Source organism: Propithecus coquereli, unplaced genomic scaffold (genome assembly GCF_000956105.1).
Source record: "Propithecus coquereli isolate 6110/MARCELLA unplaced genomic scaffold, Pcoq_1.0 Scaffold79, whole genome shotgun sequence".
Taxonomy (NCBI): Eukaryota; Metazoa; Chordata; class Mammalia; order Primates; family Indriidae; genus Propithecus; species Propithecus coquereli.
The window spans coordinates 8,299,141-8,315,350 of NW_012154062.1; the positions used below are offsets into that span (position 1 = coordinate 8,299,141).

The window sequence follows — 16,210 nt, forward strand, 5'->3', positions numbered from 1 at the left end:
GCCCTCTTGCTACTAGGTTGAGCCCAGTATACTGGGCTCTGGTGAGTGGGATGTTGGTAGAAGTGCTGTATACCACTTCCAGCCCATAAACTTCTCCTACGCATGGTCGTCCATTCTCTCTTCCATTTTGTAGCAACCTAGAGGCCATATGTTGGAGATAGTGGTATATTACAAGACAGAATGTCCCTGGGTCCCTGAGTCACTGTTTGGAAGAGAACTTCCCAACCCCATACTGGATTGTGATGTGAGTGAGGAATAAACTTTGGTTGTATTAAGATAGTGGGATGTGGGGATTGTCGCTACAGCAGGGAGTGTTGTTTACACTAACATAAGGATAGGGCATGCTTGTATTTAGAAAATGTACCAATAGGAGGAGCCAATAGAGAAAGAGAATTCAAAGAAGTTGAGAAAGAGAGCCACAAGTATGTAGAGTCGGATAAACCAGGGAAGAAGAGAGAGTTGACAAGGAGCTGTCAATGATGCTTGTGATGGTTAATTTTATGTGTCAACTTGGATAGGCCACAGTTCCCAGATGATCGGTCAAACATTATTCTAGATGTTTCTGTGAAGGTATTTTTAGGTGATATTAACATTTAAGTGAGTAAACCAGATGTCCTTCCATAATGTTAGTGGGCCTCAGCTAATCAGTTGAAGGCCTTAAGAGACAGAAGACTGAGCTTCCTTGAGGAACAGAGAATTCTGCCTCCAGATGGTCTTTGGCCTTAAGCTATGACATTAACTCTTCCCTGGGTCTCTAGCTTGCCAACCCAGCCTGCCCTGCAAATTTTGGACATACCAGCCTCCACAATTGCATGAACCAATTCCTCAAAATCTTTATTTCTGTCTCTACCTATATAATCTCCCCCTCTATACCTATGTCTATAGCTGTAGATACAGAGAGAGATGTAGACATCTATACACACATCCTATTGGTTCTGTTTCTCTGGAGAACCCTGACTAGCACAGAGTTAAAATGCTACAGAATGGCTGAAGAGGTTAGAAGGAGAGGGATGTTTTTTGCCTGAAGTAGAAAAGAGAAAGGGCAATCTTTTAAGGAGGCTTCTAGGCAGGGAGCTGGGGTGAACTGAAATATTCTGGGCAAATGACAACACTGTTTCTAGAACGCTGAGTGGACTTTCTCCCTGCATTCATACGGGAGGGTTCTGGCATCGGTGATCCCATTTTTCCCCCTCTAAGTGGCCTCTGCTTTTTAGCTATTTCCTTTGACTTTCAACGTGGTATGGCCCCTGTGCAGCAATCAGCTACCCCCACACGGCCCGAGTTGAAGACAGCATTAAGTATTAAGCAGTCCTGCCTTCCCCACCCCTGCTGTGCTCCTGACCTGTAATCCCAGCTTGCGCCACATCCCAGTGAGCCCCTAATCTGGTCTCTTCCAGTCAACTCTGGGACCACCTCTCTCTAGTTGTTGGTAGCAATTGCCTGAAATTGCAGCTGGAAGCTTCCCCCAAAGGCTGGGGCAGATTCTAAGGAATCCCGGCTCCTCCCTGCTCATCTGTGATGGGGGCTGGCTCCTTCTTCACCCTCCTCTTGCTGTCTCCTTCACTCTGTGACCTCTTCTGTCCGCCAACACTTGTGCTTTTTTCTGCCACCGCACAAGGCTGGGCCGCTCTCCCCGGAGTCCTTTTGGAACTGGGGTTCCTCCTCTGTACGTCTTCAGGGCTGGGGCCCCGCTCTGCTCACTCAGGGCCCATCCGCGACCAGGCGCCAGCATCCCTGCCTTTCTTTGCTGATGTGTCTGCATCATTGCGGCAACACCCCAGGATACGCCCACACTAGACACCCCCAGTCTCAAAGGGGCAGGGGCTGCGAGTCAGCACCCCGCACACCAGGGTTAGGCCCTCTTCCCACTGACTAAAGAAAGCATGGGTCATTGTTTTGTTCTTTCTTTTCTTTATGATGTAGGCTCTACTTTTATTTCTTTTTTTCCTTATTGATATATCACAGCTGTATACATTTTGGGAGTACGTGTGATATGTTAATACATGCATACAATGCATAATGATCAAACTAGGGTAATAAGAATATCCATCATCTCAAACATTTATCTTTTCTTTGTGTTGAGAACATTCCAATTCTTCTCTTCTAGCTATTTTGAAATATACAGTAAATCTTTGTTAACTATAATTTCCCTACTACTGAATACTAGAACCTGTTCCTCCTGCGTAACTGTATATTTGTACCCATTAACCAAGTTCTCTTCCTCCTCCTTCTCCCCTTCCCTTCCCAGCCTCTGGTAACCACAACTCTACTCTCTACTTCCATGATCCACTTTTTTAGCTCCCACGTATGGGTGAGATCACCCAGTATTTGCCTTTCTGTATCCAGCTCATTTCACTTAGAGTGATGACCTCCAGCTCCATCCACGTTGCTGCAAACGACGAGATTTCATTTTTTATGGCCGAATAGTATTCCGTTGTGTATCTATGCCACATTTTCTTTATCCACGCGCCTGCTGAGGGACACCTACGTTGATTCTCTATCTTGGCTATTGTGAATAGCGCTGCCATAAGCACGGTGTGCAGATATCTCTTCGATCTACTGATTTCCTTTCTTGCGGATATATACCCAGCAGTGGGATTGCTGGATCACATGGTAGTTCTAGTTTTTGTTTTTGAGGAACCTCCACATTGTTTTCCATAATAGCTGTAATCTACATTCCCACATTTATTGTCCCGTCTACAAATATTCGAGCACTTTCTATGACGCAGTGTCGTGCACTGGCTGGATTTAGCCTGCCTGGGTTCAAATCCCAAGGTCTCCACTTACCAGCTACATTGATGCGAAGCACATGATTTATCCCCACCATGCCTCAGTTTCCTCCTTTGAGAAATGACGACAATAATGGTGCTTACCTCATAAGGCCGACGTGAAGATTACAAAAGTTAACATGCAGGTAACCTCAGAGGTAAAAGCTCCTTTGACGTGAATATGTCCCTGGTGTTTACAAAGCAGCTCTCCTGACTGACCCACGCCACAATCCTGGGAGACTCGGGCTCACGCGGCAGGCTCGGACCCCAGATACAAGGTCGCAGGAGTACATAATGATTATCGCTCTAATGTCCTCCCTAAACCTCAGTCTCCTCATCTGTAAAATGGGCAGCATAGTTCCTGGGCTGCCTCCCTCAGGGTTGTTGTGAGGTCCTGCAGAGATAACGGAGGCAAGGCACTTTTCAGACGGCAAACCTGTCACGGCAAGCTGGCGGGGTTACAGATGACCGAGTGCTGCCTCTTCTGGTCCTTGGCTCCTTCTCTGCTCCCGGCTTAGGAGATGCTTTCTCTCCACTTGGGCCTCACCAGCCTTAAACGGGGTGGGTGTGGAGGCCTGGGGATGTGGAGAAGGGGCTGACGGTGGCAGTCAAGACTGGACTGTCCCCACTTTGTGGTCCCGCTTCTCCCGTTCTTCTCATAACGCTCACGCACCTCTGTGTTTTTGCTCTATTAATTACTGGCTCTCCTCACCAGACTGGCCATGTGACGCGTTCGCCACTCTCCCCAGAGCTTGGGGCAGAGCCTGGTACCTGGCAGGTGCTCAGTACATGTTTGTTCAATCAGTGAAAAATGACGCGCGGGGATCCGGGGGAGCGCTTATGGCCAGAGTCCCGACTCCCTGCTTGAGGTCACTTCCCCTCAGATGTCATTGTTTACACCAGAGGCCCCTCCACCAACAGCATCCCAGAATTCGGGGGCGTTCCAGGCCCAGTCCTTTCATGCGGAAAACTAAGGATCGGAGACATGAAGTGGATGCCCGAAGTCGCAGGATGTCCACGGGGTGACCAACCGTCCCGATCTGCCCGGGATGTCGAACTCGGGGCGCTAAAATGGGAACAATCTGGGGCAAACCCGGACGGTTGGAGTTGGGCTGGAACCCGGGAATCCTCCCTTCCCCCAGTCCCTGCGCCCCGCAGATGGGGGAGAAAAACGTGCAGGGCTAAAATCCGAGGTCCCGCCCCCCGCCCCGGCCACGTGGCGGTCGCAATAGTGGACTCGACTGGGCTGGAAGACCCCTCCCCCAGCGTCCCCCATCGCAGTCGCGGCCGGGCGCGTGGCGGCCCCGGCGGGGAGGACGCGGCGGGCCGGGTTCGAGGCCGGGCGCGGGGGCGGCGGCACAAAGAGGCCGGCCGCGGCAGTTTTGAAAATACCGAGGAAGTTGATCTGGGCCGGGGCCCAAGAAGTGACGAGGGGAGGGAGGGCGAGGCCGAGGCCGAGCGGAGGGAGGGCGGCGCGGGGCGCGGGCGGCGGCAGACCTCGCCGGGCCCAGCGGGAAGCGCGGGCGGCGGCGGGATGCGCGCTCTGGGCGGCGGGGCGCGGCGCTAGGCGCCCGGCGGGGCGTCCCCGGCTGCGACCCTGCGGCCCTCCCCTCGGTCCGCCGGAGCATGACTCCCCGCCCGAGCCCCCCGGCCGCGGGCGGCGCGTAGGGCGGCGACCGGCGCCCCGGGAGGACCTGGCGGCCCCGGCTCCACCGCAGCGCGAGCGCCCGCGCGGGCCGGCCCGAGGCCCGGCAGGAGGGACGATGAAAGGTAAGCGGCGCGGCGGGCTGGGGGCCCGGGCCTGCAGGCGCCTCCGGGCGTCTCCCCGCCTTTTTGGTCACCCCGCGAACGGCACTGGGAGGACGGGACGGCGCCCTGCGGTCCCGAGAAGCGAGAGCGGAGAGGGAGGATGGGGTCGCTCACGCGCACGCCCCGCGCAGCCCTGCTCTCGGCCCTTGCTCTAGCCTCAAAAACAAGTTTAAAGTCCAGAGAAGTTTCTGATCCCTTTACCAGTCAGCGCAGAAACGTGTCATCAGCCCAAGTTTCCAGCAGTGTAAATCCCCGCCCTGAGGACAGTCCCTGAGCCTCCTGCAGTCCCTGCCCGGCCTTCTTCCCCCGAGGGCCAGGTCTAGGGCCCCCCAGGAACTTCAGCCCTTCCCCAGAAGAGACCTGCTGTGTCAGAGCCCCCCAGCTCCCAGGCCCTGTCCCTCCCAACCTTTGAACTCTACCTGACCTGCCCTCTGACCTCCTTGGGACAAGCAGCTGGGGAAGCCCTGTGGTCCAGCGCCGGGCAGTGGGCGCCATCACCAAGGGGCCTTGCGGCTGGTTCTTGAGATGGGAATGAAAACCAGAAGTGGTCCCAGTGGCCTTTCCTGGGCCAGGAAAGATGCCCAGGAGAGACCACACTTGGTCGTCAAGCTCACTGTGAGGCTAGAGAAGCAGGCTTTGGAGTCATCCTATGGGACAGGAAACCTTTGAGGTTTTTTAAATGCCATCCCTGGAGCCTTTCGGTAATCCCCCTACGACACCCCAGGCACATGCTTGTGTGCCAGCAGGAGAACCTCACCACCCCGTGAATTTCCTGAAAGTCGAACCTGAAAAGGGCCCTCAGGAGCATCCCAGGGCGCTGCACTACACTCTCAGGTGTCGTTGGCAGGTTGGGGGGCAGAGGAAGTGGGCCAGACCTCTGGAGCCTGCCTCAGCCAGCATGGCTGCTTGTCTGTTTTACATGTAAGGCTAAGGGTTTGCTGGAAGAAAGGGCCCCACAGAAAAACCCCTGACCCAATGCAGCCTCTACATTGTGTGGCTGAGGAAACTCAGGCCCAAGCAGGTAGGGCTGGCTTCCTGGGTGCGCGACCTGTGCCATCCCACAGGGTCCCGCACTTGGCTTAATGCTCTGCTGATGCTGTCTTAAAATCCTTAATAATTTTTTAGCAAGGGAACCCCCCTTTCATTTTACCCCTAAATTATGTCGCTGGTCCTGTGGACAGGTGAAGTGACTGCTTACAAGTCACAGCGAGTCAGGGGGATGAGCGCCCAGGGCTCTTGGCTTCTAGTCCAGAGTATACCCCTGACTCTGCTGCTTCCTTCCCTCTGGCCTCTGGCACTGTCTCTCTGTGCTTTCTGGTGGCCTCACCACGTCCTGGGCTGTCTGGGATGAGCCGGGCCAGTTATAATCAACCCCAGGGAGTTCCCTTGGTGGCAGTGAGGAGCCCCGCCCACTGAGCTCCTGCTCCCAGCCGCCACATCCTCGGAGCTGTACCCTCCCCGGTCAGCAGGCCAGGGCAGGCCATCGGCAGAGCCTCTGGCAAGGTCTTGGACCACATCTTACCACGGGCGTCAGCTGCTCTGCCCTGGGCCTCGATGGTGGTGGTAAGATCTGCGTGTTCTTAGAGTGGTTTGGGCTCTGCCGCCGGAACAGACAAAAACTGTAAGAGACTTACAGTGAGGGGTGGACAGCCAGCGCTGAAATCCCGTGCAGTGAGGAGAAAAGAGCTGTGAATATTTAGGAGGAGGTGCCCGAGGAGGACATGCAGACTCATGTCATCGGGTTCTGGGGCCTCCTTGCTGGTGGTGGGAGACCGTGGGCTCCCATGCAGAGGCCCGAGCGCTGCCTCTCACCTCCTTTCCTGCTCAAAACCAGCAGCCCCACCACGTGCAGTTCTCATCCACTGAGGCCTTGAGGGCAGCTCTTGCGTATTTTTCCTCCAGGCTCTGGGAAACCCTCTGTGATCTCCCGTAACATCCCAGGGACTGGAGGGCTGCAGAGCTGGGAGGAGGCAGGGCTGAGTCCCAGGCAGGAAGAGCCGCCACCTCTACCTGCCATGGAAACGGCAGGGCAGACAGCAAATATTTGGCCTCTGAGATCTCTGGGGTGTGAAGAACTAGGATTTTTCTCACCCAAGTGGAAAAAGTAAAGTGCCTGGCAGAGCAGGTGGGCAGCCCATTCCAGAAAAGCCCTTCCTGTGCTCCTCCAGAGGCCACTAATCTTCCAGTTACATCTGTTGGCAAAGGCTCACGCCCCTGCTCAAAGCAAACATGGTGATGTGATGTGTTATGGGGGGGAAGGGGCGGTGGTGAGGACGGTATTTAAGAAAACACGCTTGTTGGGCAGCCCAGCCCACCAGTGGCCGAGGGCCAGGCCCACTCTGCCAGCCCAGCCATTTCCACCCCGAGGCCCCTCCTGTCCCACAGCTAGCTGGCTGGGCCTCCCAGGCTGCCACATCCTTTCATGCAAGCTGGCACCCCGTCCTTGTCACACATGCCCCTAGGGGACACTTGGCTGCCACCAGCCTCTTGGTGACAGGTCCACCTCAGAGCTTCCCGCTGGCTTGTCTGAGCCATTAGCAGCCACCTGTGCGATTGTTCCCACACTCCAGCGGGAGGTTCTTGACATGGGAGCCTTCCTGGATCCCCGAGACACAGTGTGATTTGCTGTGAAGATGACAGATTTGAGAGTCAAAGACATGGGCTCTAGTCCTGGCCTGCCATCTGCCCCCTCCGAGCTGTTCCCTTCCTGGGTGGTCTCTGAGCACCACTTGGGGAGTGGAAGTGACTCAGTGGAGTGGCAACTGGAAGTGGGCCTGCCACACGGCCTCTCCTCTGCCCCCAAGAGGCTTGTGCCCAGCTGCGGTGGACAGGGCACAGCCACAGCCCGCTGTTCCCCGAGCGTGGGCAGAACAACCCCTCCCTGCAGAATTGGAGAGCGGTGCCCACACCACGTGGGCAAGCGTGGGCAGGGAGTGGGGGTGCTGCGGAAATACAGCAGTGAGATCCCAGGAGGAGCCCACTCCACATGGCTTGGCTGGCTGGGAGGAAATGACGACCACTCAGGAGGGGCCAGCCTGGGTCCTTCAGAAAGCCTGGACCCACCCCCAGACCCCCACTGCTGGAGGAAAAGGAGCTGATGTGGTCAAATGAGCCCCAGACAGCCCGACTCGGGGAGCCCAGAGTCCCCAGGGACTCGGGTTGGAGATTGGCTCCAAACCCTCAGACACATGCCCCCAACCAAAGGGTCACTGCTGCCACCCAGCTAGGATAATTTTAATAACTAAAGACTCAGAGAAGGACAGGCTGCTGCTCTGGGTGTTAGAATTGGCGCACATGCCGCTCACATACGCCGCCTGTGTTGATTCTGTTTAGATTAGCGTGTGTGTGTGTGTGTGTGTGCGTGTGTGTGTGTGTGTGTGTGTAGAGCACCAAAGCCCCCTTGTCCAAGAGGACCGGATGACCCCAAAGGGTGGTATTGGAGTGTGAGTTTTGTGAGCGTGGGGACCCTGCTTCCCCCTGGCACTTGCGGGGTGATCGTTACACCTGTTCGGTGTGTACGTCTGAACACCTGCTGGGCCGAGATCCTCAAAGGCAGGACTCGTACCACGGCATCTCCACAACCTAAAGATGCAGCCCAGCTGCCAGGCCAGAGCGTGCGTCTGCGTGTCTGATGAGCAAGAGAGACACAGTGAAGAGCTCAGACGCTTTCTCAAGGAGCTCACCCTATACTAGGATGCTGAAGATTTGGGCCCAAAGCATTCAAAAAAGACTAAAAGTGGTAAATGTCCTTAAAGGAGGGCCCAAGGTGGCAATTTAGGGTAGTGTTGGATCTTCTCCTTCCTTTGCTCCTAACTCTCTCCAGACTCCAGGATGAATCAGTGGTTTCAGCCACGGGTTCCCTGGTCCTTACTGGGCACTGTCCCCTGAACAGTCACGCCCAGTCTCACAGATTTGACACACAGGAACAGGCTTCTGGTGCTAGACCCACATTTCCAACAGCGTCCTCCACACCTGCAGGAGGACGCTGCAGACACCTTCCTCAAGCTCCAGAGGAGATACCTTCACCTCCACCTGAACCCAAGCTAAAACGCTGGTTATTCTGGGATGTTGCCCCACACTTTGGGGAGGAAGCATGCTAGTCAGAAGGTAAGCAGGGATGCTTCCTGCGCTCCCAACAGAGACAAGGCACGCACACCTGAGATGGGAACTGAACAATCAAGGCAGGCGGTGCAAAAAAGAGTGGGTGGCACATGCAGTGGATTCAATGGGAGTCCTCAGGGAGAAAGAGAGCACTTAAATTGGAGCAGCTCAGAAAGGCTTCGGGGAGGAACAGAAGGGCGGGGAGACTTGGATCGGGTCATTCAGGAGCCGCCGGAAGTCGTGCTGGCAATGGCTGGGTGTCAGGTTCTCCGGGCCGTGCCTTAGTGGTAGTAGGTGGAGATTGCTTGGAGTTTAGAGTTTACAAAGAGAAAGTCCAGTGTCACACAAAGGACTTTCCAATTGTGTCCTGTTGACACTGGAGAGCCCTGGGGGTGGGGGGTCGACAGCAGAAGGCCTGTGTGCCACTTCTCCCTGGGGACTTTCTCTTGTGGCTTTAGCCAGTGTCGGGAAATCTCTCCTTTTAGGGAGTGGGAGGAAGGAAATGGGCTTGTGGAAGGAGCCAAGGGGAGCAGTCAGGGACACAGGCAGAAAACTGTGACGGTTATGTCATGGAAATTAAGAGGAGAAAGTTCTGAGAGGGAGGAAATGACCCGTCATGTTGACTGTTGATCAGCAGAGTTAGCGTCCGATGCACTGGTGAAAATGCCAGGCTGCAAGGGGCAGAGGGGACGGGGACATCAGAGGCCAGGAGGGGAGGAATGAGGCAGTTAGAGAAGCAGGGTCTGGCACAAAGGGCTTTCAAGGCCAGGACGAGCCGAGCTCTTTGGAAGGTAGAGGGACAGAAGAGAGAGGGCGTGGGGGACCCTGGGAATGGAGGGGGTGGAATTAGACTCACCTCGGAAAGAAGAAAGGTTCTCTATTGGGACCGAGGGAAGGAGAAACGATGGCTATAGACATAGACTCTTTGCATTACTAGCTGCATTCGATCTTTTTATGGTGCATACTCATTATTTTATAACATCAAAAAATTCAGAAAAGGAAAGAAAATATCACTCGAATGAAATCCTACCCCACAGAGATAATAAATGACAAGATGCAAATGAACATTCTCCCAGATATCTCTCTGTGTATGTGTATATTTGTACGCAGAGTTTTTTTCCACACAGGTAAGATTATACTATCTGTGTTATTTTGTCATATGTAGTTTTAAAACTCAGCAAGAGGACATAGATATCGTCCCCAGGCAATAACTATAGATCTGCACCATTTTTCTAATTGGTTGCATAAAACCCATGGTAAAACTGTGCGAGAATTCGTTTAACCAATACCCTGTTGATGGGCGTGGAAGCTGCGCACATTTATTATGGCATGCGGTGAGCACCTGGATGCATCCATCTTTGCCGGGTTGTATAATTGCCCTCCTAGAAAGAAGTTCCTAGAAGTGAGGTCACTGAGTCAGGGACACGTTCCTTTGCAGTATTGCTAGACTGCTCCAAGTGCACGAGAGGGCCCCTTTCCACATCCTTCCGCCCACGCTGGGTTTGAGGTTTAGGCATCTGGAGAGAGTTAGTGGAAGATAAAGGAAGCAGTTGGAACCTCATGGTCTCGATCTTTTCAGAAAAGGAGGGGATGAGAGCTCCTCTTTGGAGAATGAAGTGGGCTGACAGGAGGAGGAGCTCAGGAACCAGAAGTGAGGGTCCAGGAGGCAGGACTTGGTTGGAGCCGAGCGCACACTGCCCTCTGCCATGCTCCGGCAGCGTTGGGCTCCCCTGGCACGGCGCAGAGGAAGCAGGCTGAGGACTGAACAGAGCCCAGAGAGAGCTACCGGCTCCAGGCGCTGAAGCCAGCCCTGGAGACGAGGGTCTTGGAGCTCAGGGTGGATGACAGCCTGGATGAAGGAGAGGGCGGAAAGGTTTAGTGCAGGGGGGATTAGGAAGGCAAGGTGCTCGTGGATATGAGATCTGTACATTTCGGGTCCAGGAGCCCGAGTTTCAATGTGCATGTTGCCTCCATTCAAGTTGATGGCAGGACACAGGACGAGGAAGTGATCCAATCCAGGGGGTGTCATTACCCAGAACGGTGTTTCCCACAGCAGGTGTGCCTCTGAATGCTAGTTCCATAGGATTAATAGAGATCTTGTTCTTCCCAGATCAGCAGGAAGTTCTATGGTCAGATAAGTCTGAGAAACAGAATTAAACACAGATTTAAATGGACTTTTTTGGGGGCCGGACAGGACTTCTCAAAATGTTTACTGTATATGCGAAGCTCTAAGATGATGACAGAGGATGCAGCATGTTCCAAACTTACTTGACCAAAGAACCCTTTTCCACAAAGAAACTAGTGTTTTGGAACTAGTGTTCCATAGGACACATTTTTTTTTTTTTTTTTTTTTTAGACAGAGTCTCACTTTGTGGCCCAGGCTAGAGTGCCATGGCGTCAGCCTAGCTCACAGCAACCTCAAACTCCTGGGCTCAAGCGATCCTCCTGCCTCAGCCTCCCGAGTAGCTGGGACTACAGGCATGCGCCACCATGCCTGGCTAATTTTTTCTATATATTTTTAGCTGTCCGATTAATTTCTTTCTATTTTTGGTAGAGACGGGGTCTCGCTCTTGCTCAGGCTGGTTTCGAACTCCTGAACTCAAACAATCCGCCCGCCTCGGCCTCCCAGAGTGCTAGGATTACAGGCGTGAGCCACCGCGCCCGGCCCATAGGACACATTTTGAAAGATGGAGTTCTCGAAAGTTGAAAATTGGTCCTGAGAGGGATGGGGGTTGGGAAATGGGGATAAATGACAGCGTTAATTGGAGTAGGATAGAAAAATAATTCTAATAAAAACGACTGTCGCTACTACTTACCAGGCATTTACCGTGTACTGGGTACTTTTCATACACGTCTCACTGAATTTTCACAGCCGCTCTGTGAAGCAGATGGTCTTCCCACTGTTTCACATAAGGAACATGGAGGTCAGAAAAGGGAAGGGGGTGCCCCTGTGAGAGAGAATGGAGGGCTGAGGGGATTGGAGGTGACAACAGGGACCACGAAAACTGGTGATGCCCACCCCTCCCGTGCCACTGAATTTGTGTGGTTCGGGGGAGCAGAGGAGGCGCTGTCTACCCAAGAGGCCAGTGTGTGTGTGACAGGGGTCTGCCGTGTCCAGTGAACAGCCTGGGTTCTCATCTCAACCGGAGGTGACACCAGCCCTTGAAGGAGTATTTAGAAAGGGGGTGGACATTCAGGGTTGTCCTCATGACCAGGGATTGCTACCGGCACATAGAGGGCAAGTCCAGGATGCTAAATGTCTGTGTAGGGTGGGTAAATGCCATCTCATGAAGAAGTGTGCCACCCTGAAGGTCAATAGCATCCCCAAGGGCAAAAAAAGAGAGGAAAGTCATTGGATAAAGAGGGTTTAGGCTAAAGAGGGGATTTACCCGCAACCTCTGTGGTCACTAAGAACACAGTGGGGGCGACACAGAGGGGGCAATTCAGGCAGGGGTGGCAGGAATGGGGAGAGGAGCCCATCCCAGAGGAGCAGATGTACCTTTAGGGATATGAGAGTGTAAGAACTCAAAATGGGGTGAGCGCCGAAAGAGAGAGACTGCGGGGCGAGGGAGCAGATGAGGACGACTTGCAGAGCAGCAGCATCTGAACAGAAAGGACCAGACTCTTTAGAGTTGAGAGGGACAGACGATTCCCACCGATTATACACAATCCCGCAGAGGAAGCCTGTGGGGGTGTAGTGGCAGGAGGGTTCTAATGAGAACAATTTTGCAACCTTAATTATAGCATTCTCCAAACTTCAACTATAGCCATTCTGTCCTTTAAGTATAGCATCGGCTCATGAGAAGACTCTGAAATCTTTATTTTTACTGACCCAATTGGCTGTTTGGAAAACCCACTCTGTGAACTCTGCAGGAGATAATCATCAAAATATGTTCCTTGAAGTGCCCAAAGAAAGACCTTTTCTTCAAGTCCTCGAACCTCTCCCCTTTGTTGACTCAGATGAAGGAACGCAGTCTCAGAAAGGCCAAAGAGTCAACCAACTACACATTTTTGGGCAACCAAAAGAAAGCCGGCGTCGGTGACCACAGTTGAGTTCGAGGCTGGTTAACAGGTCCGGGCTATTTTCCACCCCCAAAGGGAGAGGGGAACCACACTGGCCCCGAGCAGGGTCGGCAGCCGTGCTTAGCAGTGTGCAAGGCATGCACCTTCGATCACACTTGCTACGTGGCTCTCTGGGAGCAGAGGGTCAAAAAAAACAAGTTCCTCCTCTTGTGGCTGTGCTTGTTGTGTTTGAGTGAGATATTACGACCTGAGGGATGAGAGGAACAGAGGCCCTTTCAAATCTCCGGTGGTGCCACTGTTTTGTGGGTCTGGGCTTGCAATACTGGCCTTCGAAGGCTATTTGACATTTTTTTCTAAGCACCCTGGCTGCGATTTGGGTAGCGATCGCTGCAGGAAGAGTGAGGTCTTCACAGAGACAAGAACCACAGCCGTATCTTAGAGGGCCATGGACATACTCGCAGTATTGTAAGGCAACAAGCAGGGACAGTGGGAAAAAATAGAACTTCCCCCCACCCCACGCCCAAACAAGAGCCTCTTTGGCTTTAAGAGAGGAGTAGCATACCCCTATTCTAGTTCTGAGAGGGGGCAGAGAAGCAGAGCCTAAATTTTGCTGCCCACCGCAACGAGTTCATTCCTTTGCAGTTCAGACATCAGGTCTGGTACGGGAGTGTTGTCTCTGCTGCTGTAAGCCTTTGCAACCTTGATACTCCCCAACACTCCCTAGCCAGGGAGAACTCTGAGACTATAACAGATTTAAACCATATTTTAAGTCATTAAGCTTCACTTTTTGATAAAAATGAGCTTCTGCTTGAAACAAGAGAGGGGAACGGTGAGCTGAGGATGCGGCCTTTGCAAGGGGTCGGGAAACGCTCCTTGTGGCACGCCCAGTGTGCGGTCAGCTCTGCGCTGAAACAGGCTGAGGGACGGGGCCCTCCTGACCCCGGGAGGTGGCACACTGCTGGGAGGCATGACGTGGGAACAGACATCAGGCCTTGTCCCAGCGTGGTGGCCTTTCTGAGCCAGGTGTGTGCAAGTCTGCAGACAAATGTGTATGCATATTTGGATCTTGCTGCAGATTCCTGGACTTCCGGGAGCCACCAACCAGCTGGCAGGTCACTTAACCTCTCTAAGTCTCTGTGACATGACAGAGGTAGACTTGGAAATTCCCTTCCCACTCTCCCAGTCTGTCGTTCTATACCCCTAAAAACACTCTGGAAAGCTGGGGCACCCAGGGCTAAGCCATTTTGCCCCAGGAGGCAGGGGAATGGGGACCTGGGGAGGGGGGAGGAGAATTCTTTTCCCATCTGTATGGACCCTGCTGGGCCACTGCTGGGGGAGTGTAGATTCCTGTCTATCCGTCGTCCTCTGATCCATCGCCACGCTGTGTCTGCAGCCAAGGTGTTTTCATCCTTGCAAGAGTATACTGGTCAAAGTATAAATGAAGACATTCATTTATACTCTGACCAGAACCATCTCGGTGTAATGTGAATATGATGACCTTGTCCTTACAAAGGGCTTGTTTTATAAAAGCCTCACAAGTGCTTTGGGTTATGTTCTCATTAAGGGAACAGGGCTACAGTGGCGAGTCTCTCCAGCATTCCAGACATAGGTAAGTCAGGGGTCCCCGAGGTCTGGGTGCAGCCCAGGAGAACAGGAAGTCCCAGGGATTAGGAAGAGGAGATGGAGCTGAGATGTCAGCGAAGGGAAGAGGACCAAACACTCAGGAGCCCCTAGTCCAGAGAGATCTGAGCCCCGTGCTGGCAGATGGCGCTTCCCTTCCCATGGGCCGCTCCCTGCAGTCCCGGAAAGCAGTCGTTATTAATCCCCACTGGCTACAGTCGTTATTAATCCCCACTGGAGGGCTCTCACTGGGGCCGTAGGTTATCACAAAGCCGTGTGCTTTCTGAGGGGTGTTTGCTGAAGGTCAGTATCAGCCTTGCTTGATTTAAGTCATGCCAGATTCCCTGCAAAGGCCGTAAACAGCAAAGTGATGAAACTGGCCCTGCAGCCAGAACAGGGAGGAGGCTGTCTCCAGGGAGGAGCACCATCTAGGGATGGGGAGGGATGAGGAGCAGGGCCGAGGAAGCATCTGCCCCAAGCAGTGGAAGGAACACCTCCCCCCGGGGGCCGTGGTAAATAAATCCCACAGCCCACGCGTGGCTCTGGCCGGGATCCTCTGGCGGTGAGAGGCCACGGCTAGCAGGGGGGGCTTGTGGCCAGGCGGGCACAGAAGGCACCAAGGAATCCTGGCCCGCCTCGCCCAAGGCAGGGAAAGAGATCGTAATCCTGGTAGCTGCCCAGGCCGAGCTGTCCTTGTAAACTGTTGGCAGATTGCTGATGGGACGGTGGCCCAAGGCACAGAGGCGAGCTGGGAAGGATGATATTTTAGGGAGGGAGGGAGGAAGGAAGGAAGGAAAAAATAAGAAATTCATGTTAGGAGCTGAAACCAGACAGATCAACAGTACAGAAGTGGGGACCAGGAATCTCGAGTCTTGGGTGCATGAGCATACGAGGGGAGAGCGGGAGACAAGGCTGTGAGTGGCACAAGGCGGGCAGCTGGACCAGAGACTTGTCTGATAGGAGAGTGGCCTCCTAGGTCCTTAAATGCAGCCTTTTGACTGAATCCAAATTTTACAGAATGAATCCTTTTATGAAAAGGGGTGCAGCAGAGAAAGATGAAGCTTTTCTTGCCTCCTTTGGTGCTTCGAAAAGAATAGCCTTGAAATCAGAAGGCTACAGGTTCCCCACCCCTGGCAGGTGCCCCTCCTAGGCTGCCGTCACACTGCGCACCCAGGGACAGCCATTCTGGTCATTTTGGCCCAAAGTCCTTTCCGACTGGTTACAGCCTCCTGCTGATGATGGATCAGTGCCATGACATACCTGTTGCTAAAGATTTTGACTCTCCCCCCAGGTGGTCTGCTCATTGCAAAAATAGGGAGGAGGGGTGCAAGAGGCTGGGAGTGGGGGTGGGGAATCTATCTGCTAGGAGCCATGAGACACCTCATGTCTTCAGAGACTCCAGGCGAGGAGAAAAGGGCTGTGCTAGGTAAACATGGGCTTGCCCTTGTGTAGGTCTGGGGTTCCAGTTTATATACTATGTGCACACGTGGGCGATCCAAGCAAAGAAATCAAACTGCAGTGCTCCTAGATGGGTAGCTCTCCTAGGGCCTGGGAAAAGTCAAGGCAATCCCCTCTCGAAGAAAGAGTCTGGAACACAGACCCCTCAGGATTCATCTGCAAGACACACGATGAAAGGTTATGTTCTTATAAAAACCTCACCTGAAAAGAAAAATGGGCCAAGGCTATAGAAAGACAGTTCTCAGAGAGGGACACTTGAAATGTCAGTCTCACTAATAATTTTTAAATGTGCAAAATAAAATATGGAGATCCTTCGAGTTAAACTCATAAATACATTTATTTTTATAGGAAGACTCATGGGACATACTATTAATAGTAAATCAGTGTATATTCATATATTGCATGGGTGGGAGTGTAATTTGTATACCTTT

The 16,210-nt window shown here is 53.3% G+C and overlaps 1 protein-coding gene across 1 annotated transcript in view; it reads left to right on the forward strand.

Moving 5' to 3' along the window:
• Positions 1-4,234: 4,234 nt before the first annotated feature.
• Positions 4,235-16,210, forward strand: part of SCARA3 (scavenger receptor class A, member 3) — a 29,340-nt gene continuing 17,364 nt past the window's right edge. The window contains exon 1 of the mRNA XM_012662981.1: positions 4,235-4,538. Coding sequence (XP_012518435.1) covers positions 4,532-4,538 — 7 coding nt within the window. The 5' untranslated portion in view covers positions 4,235-4,531. The remainder of the gene's footprint in view (positions 4,539-16,210) is intronic.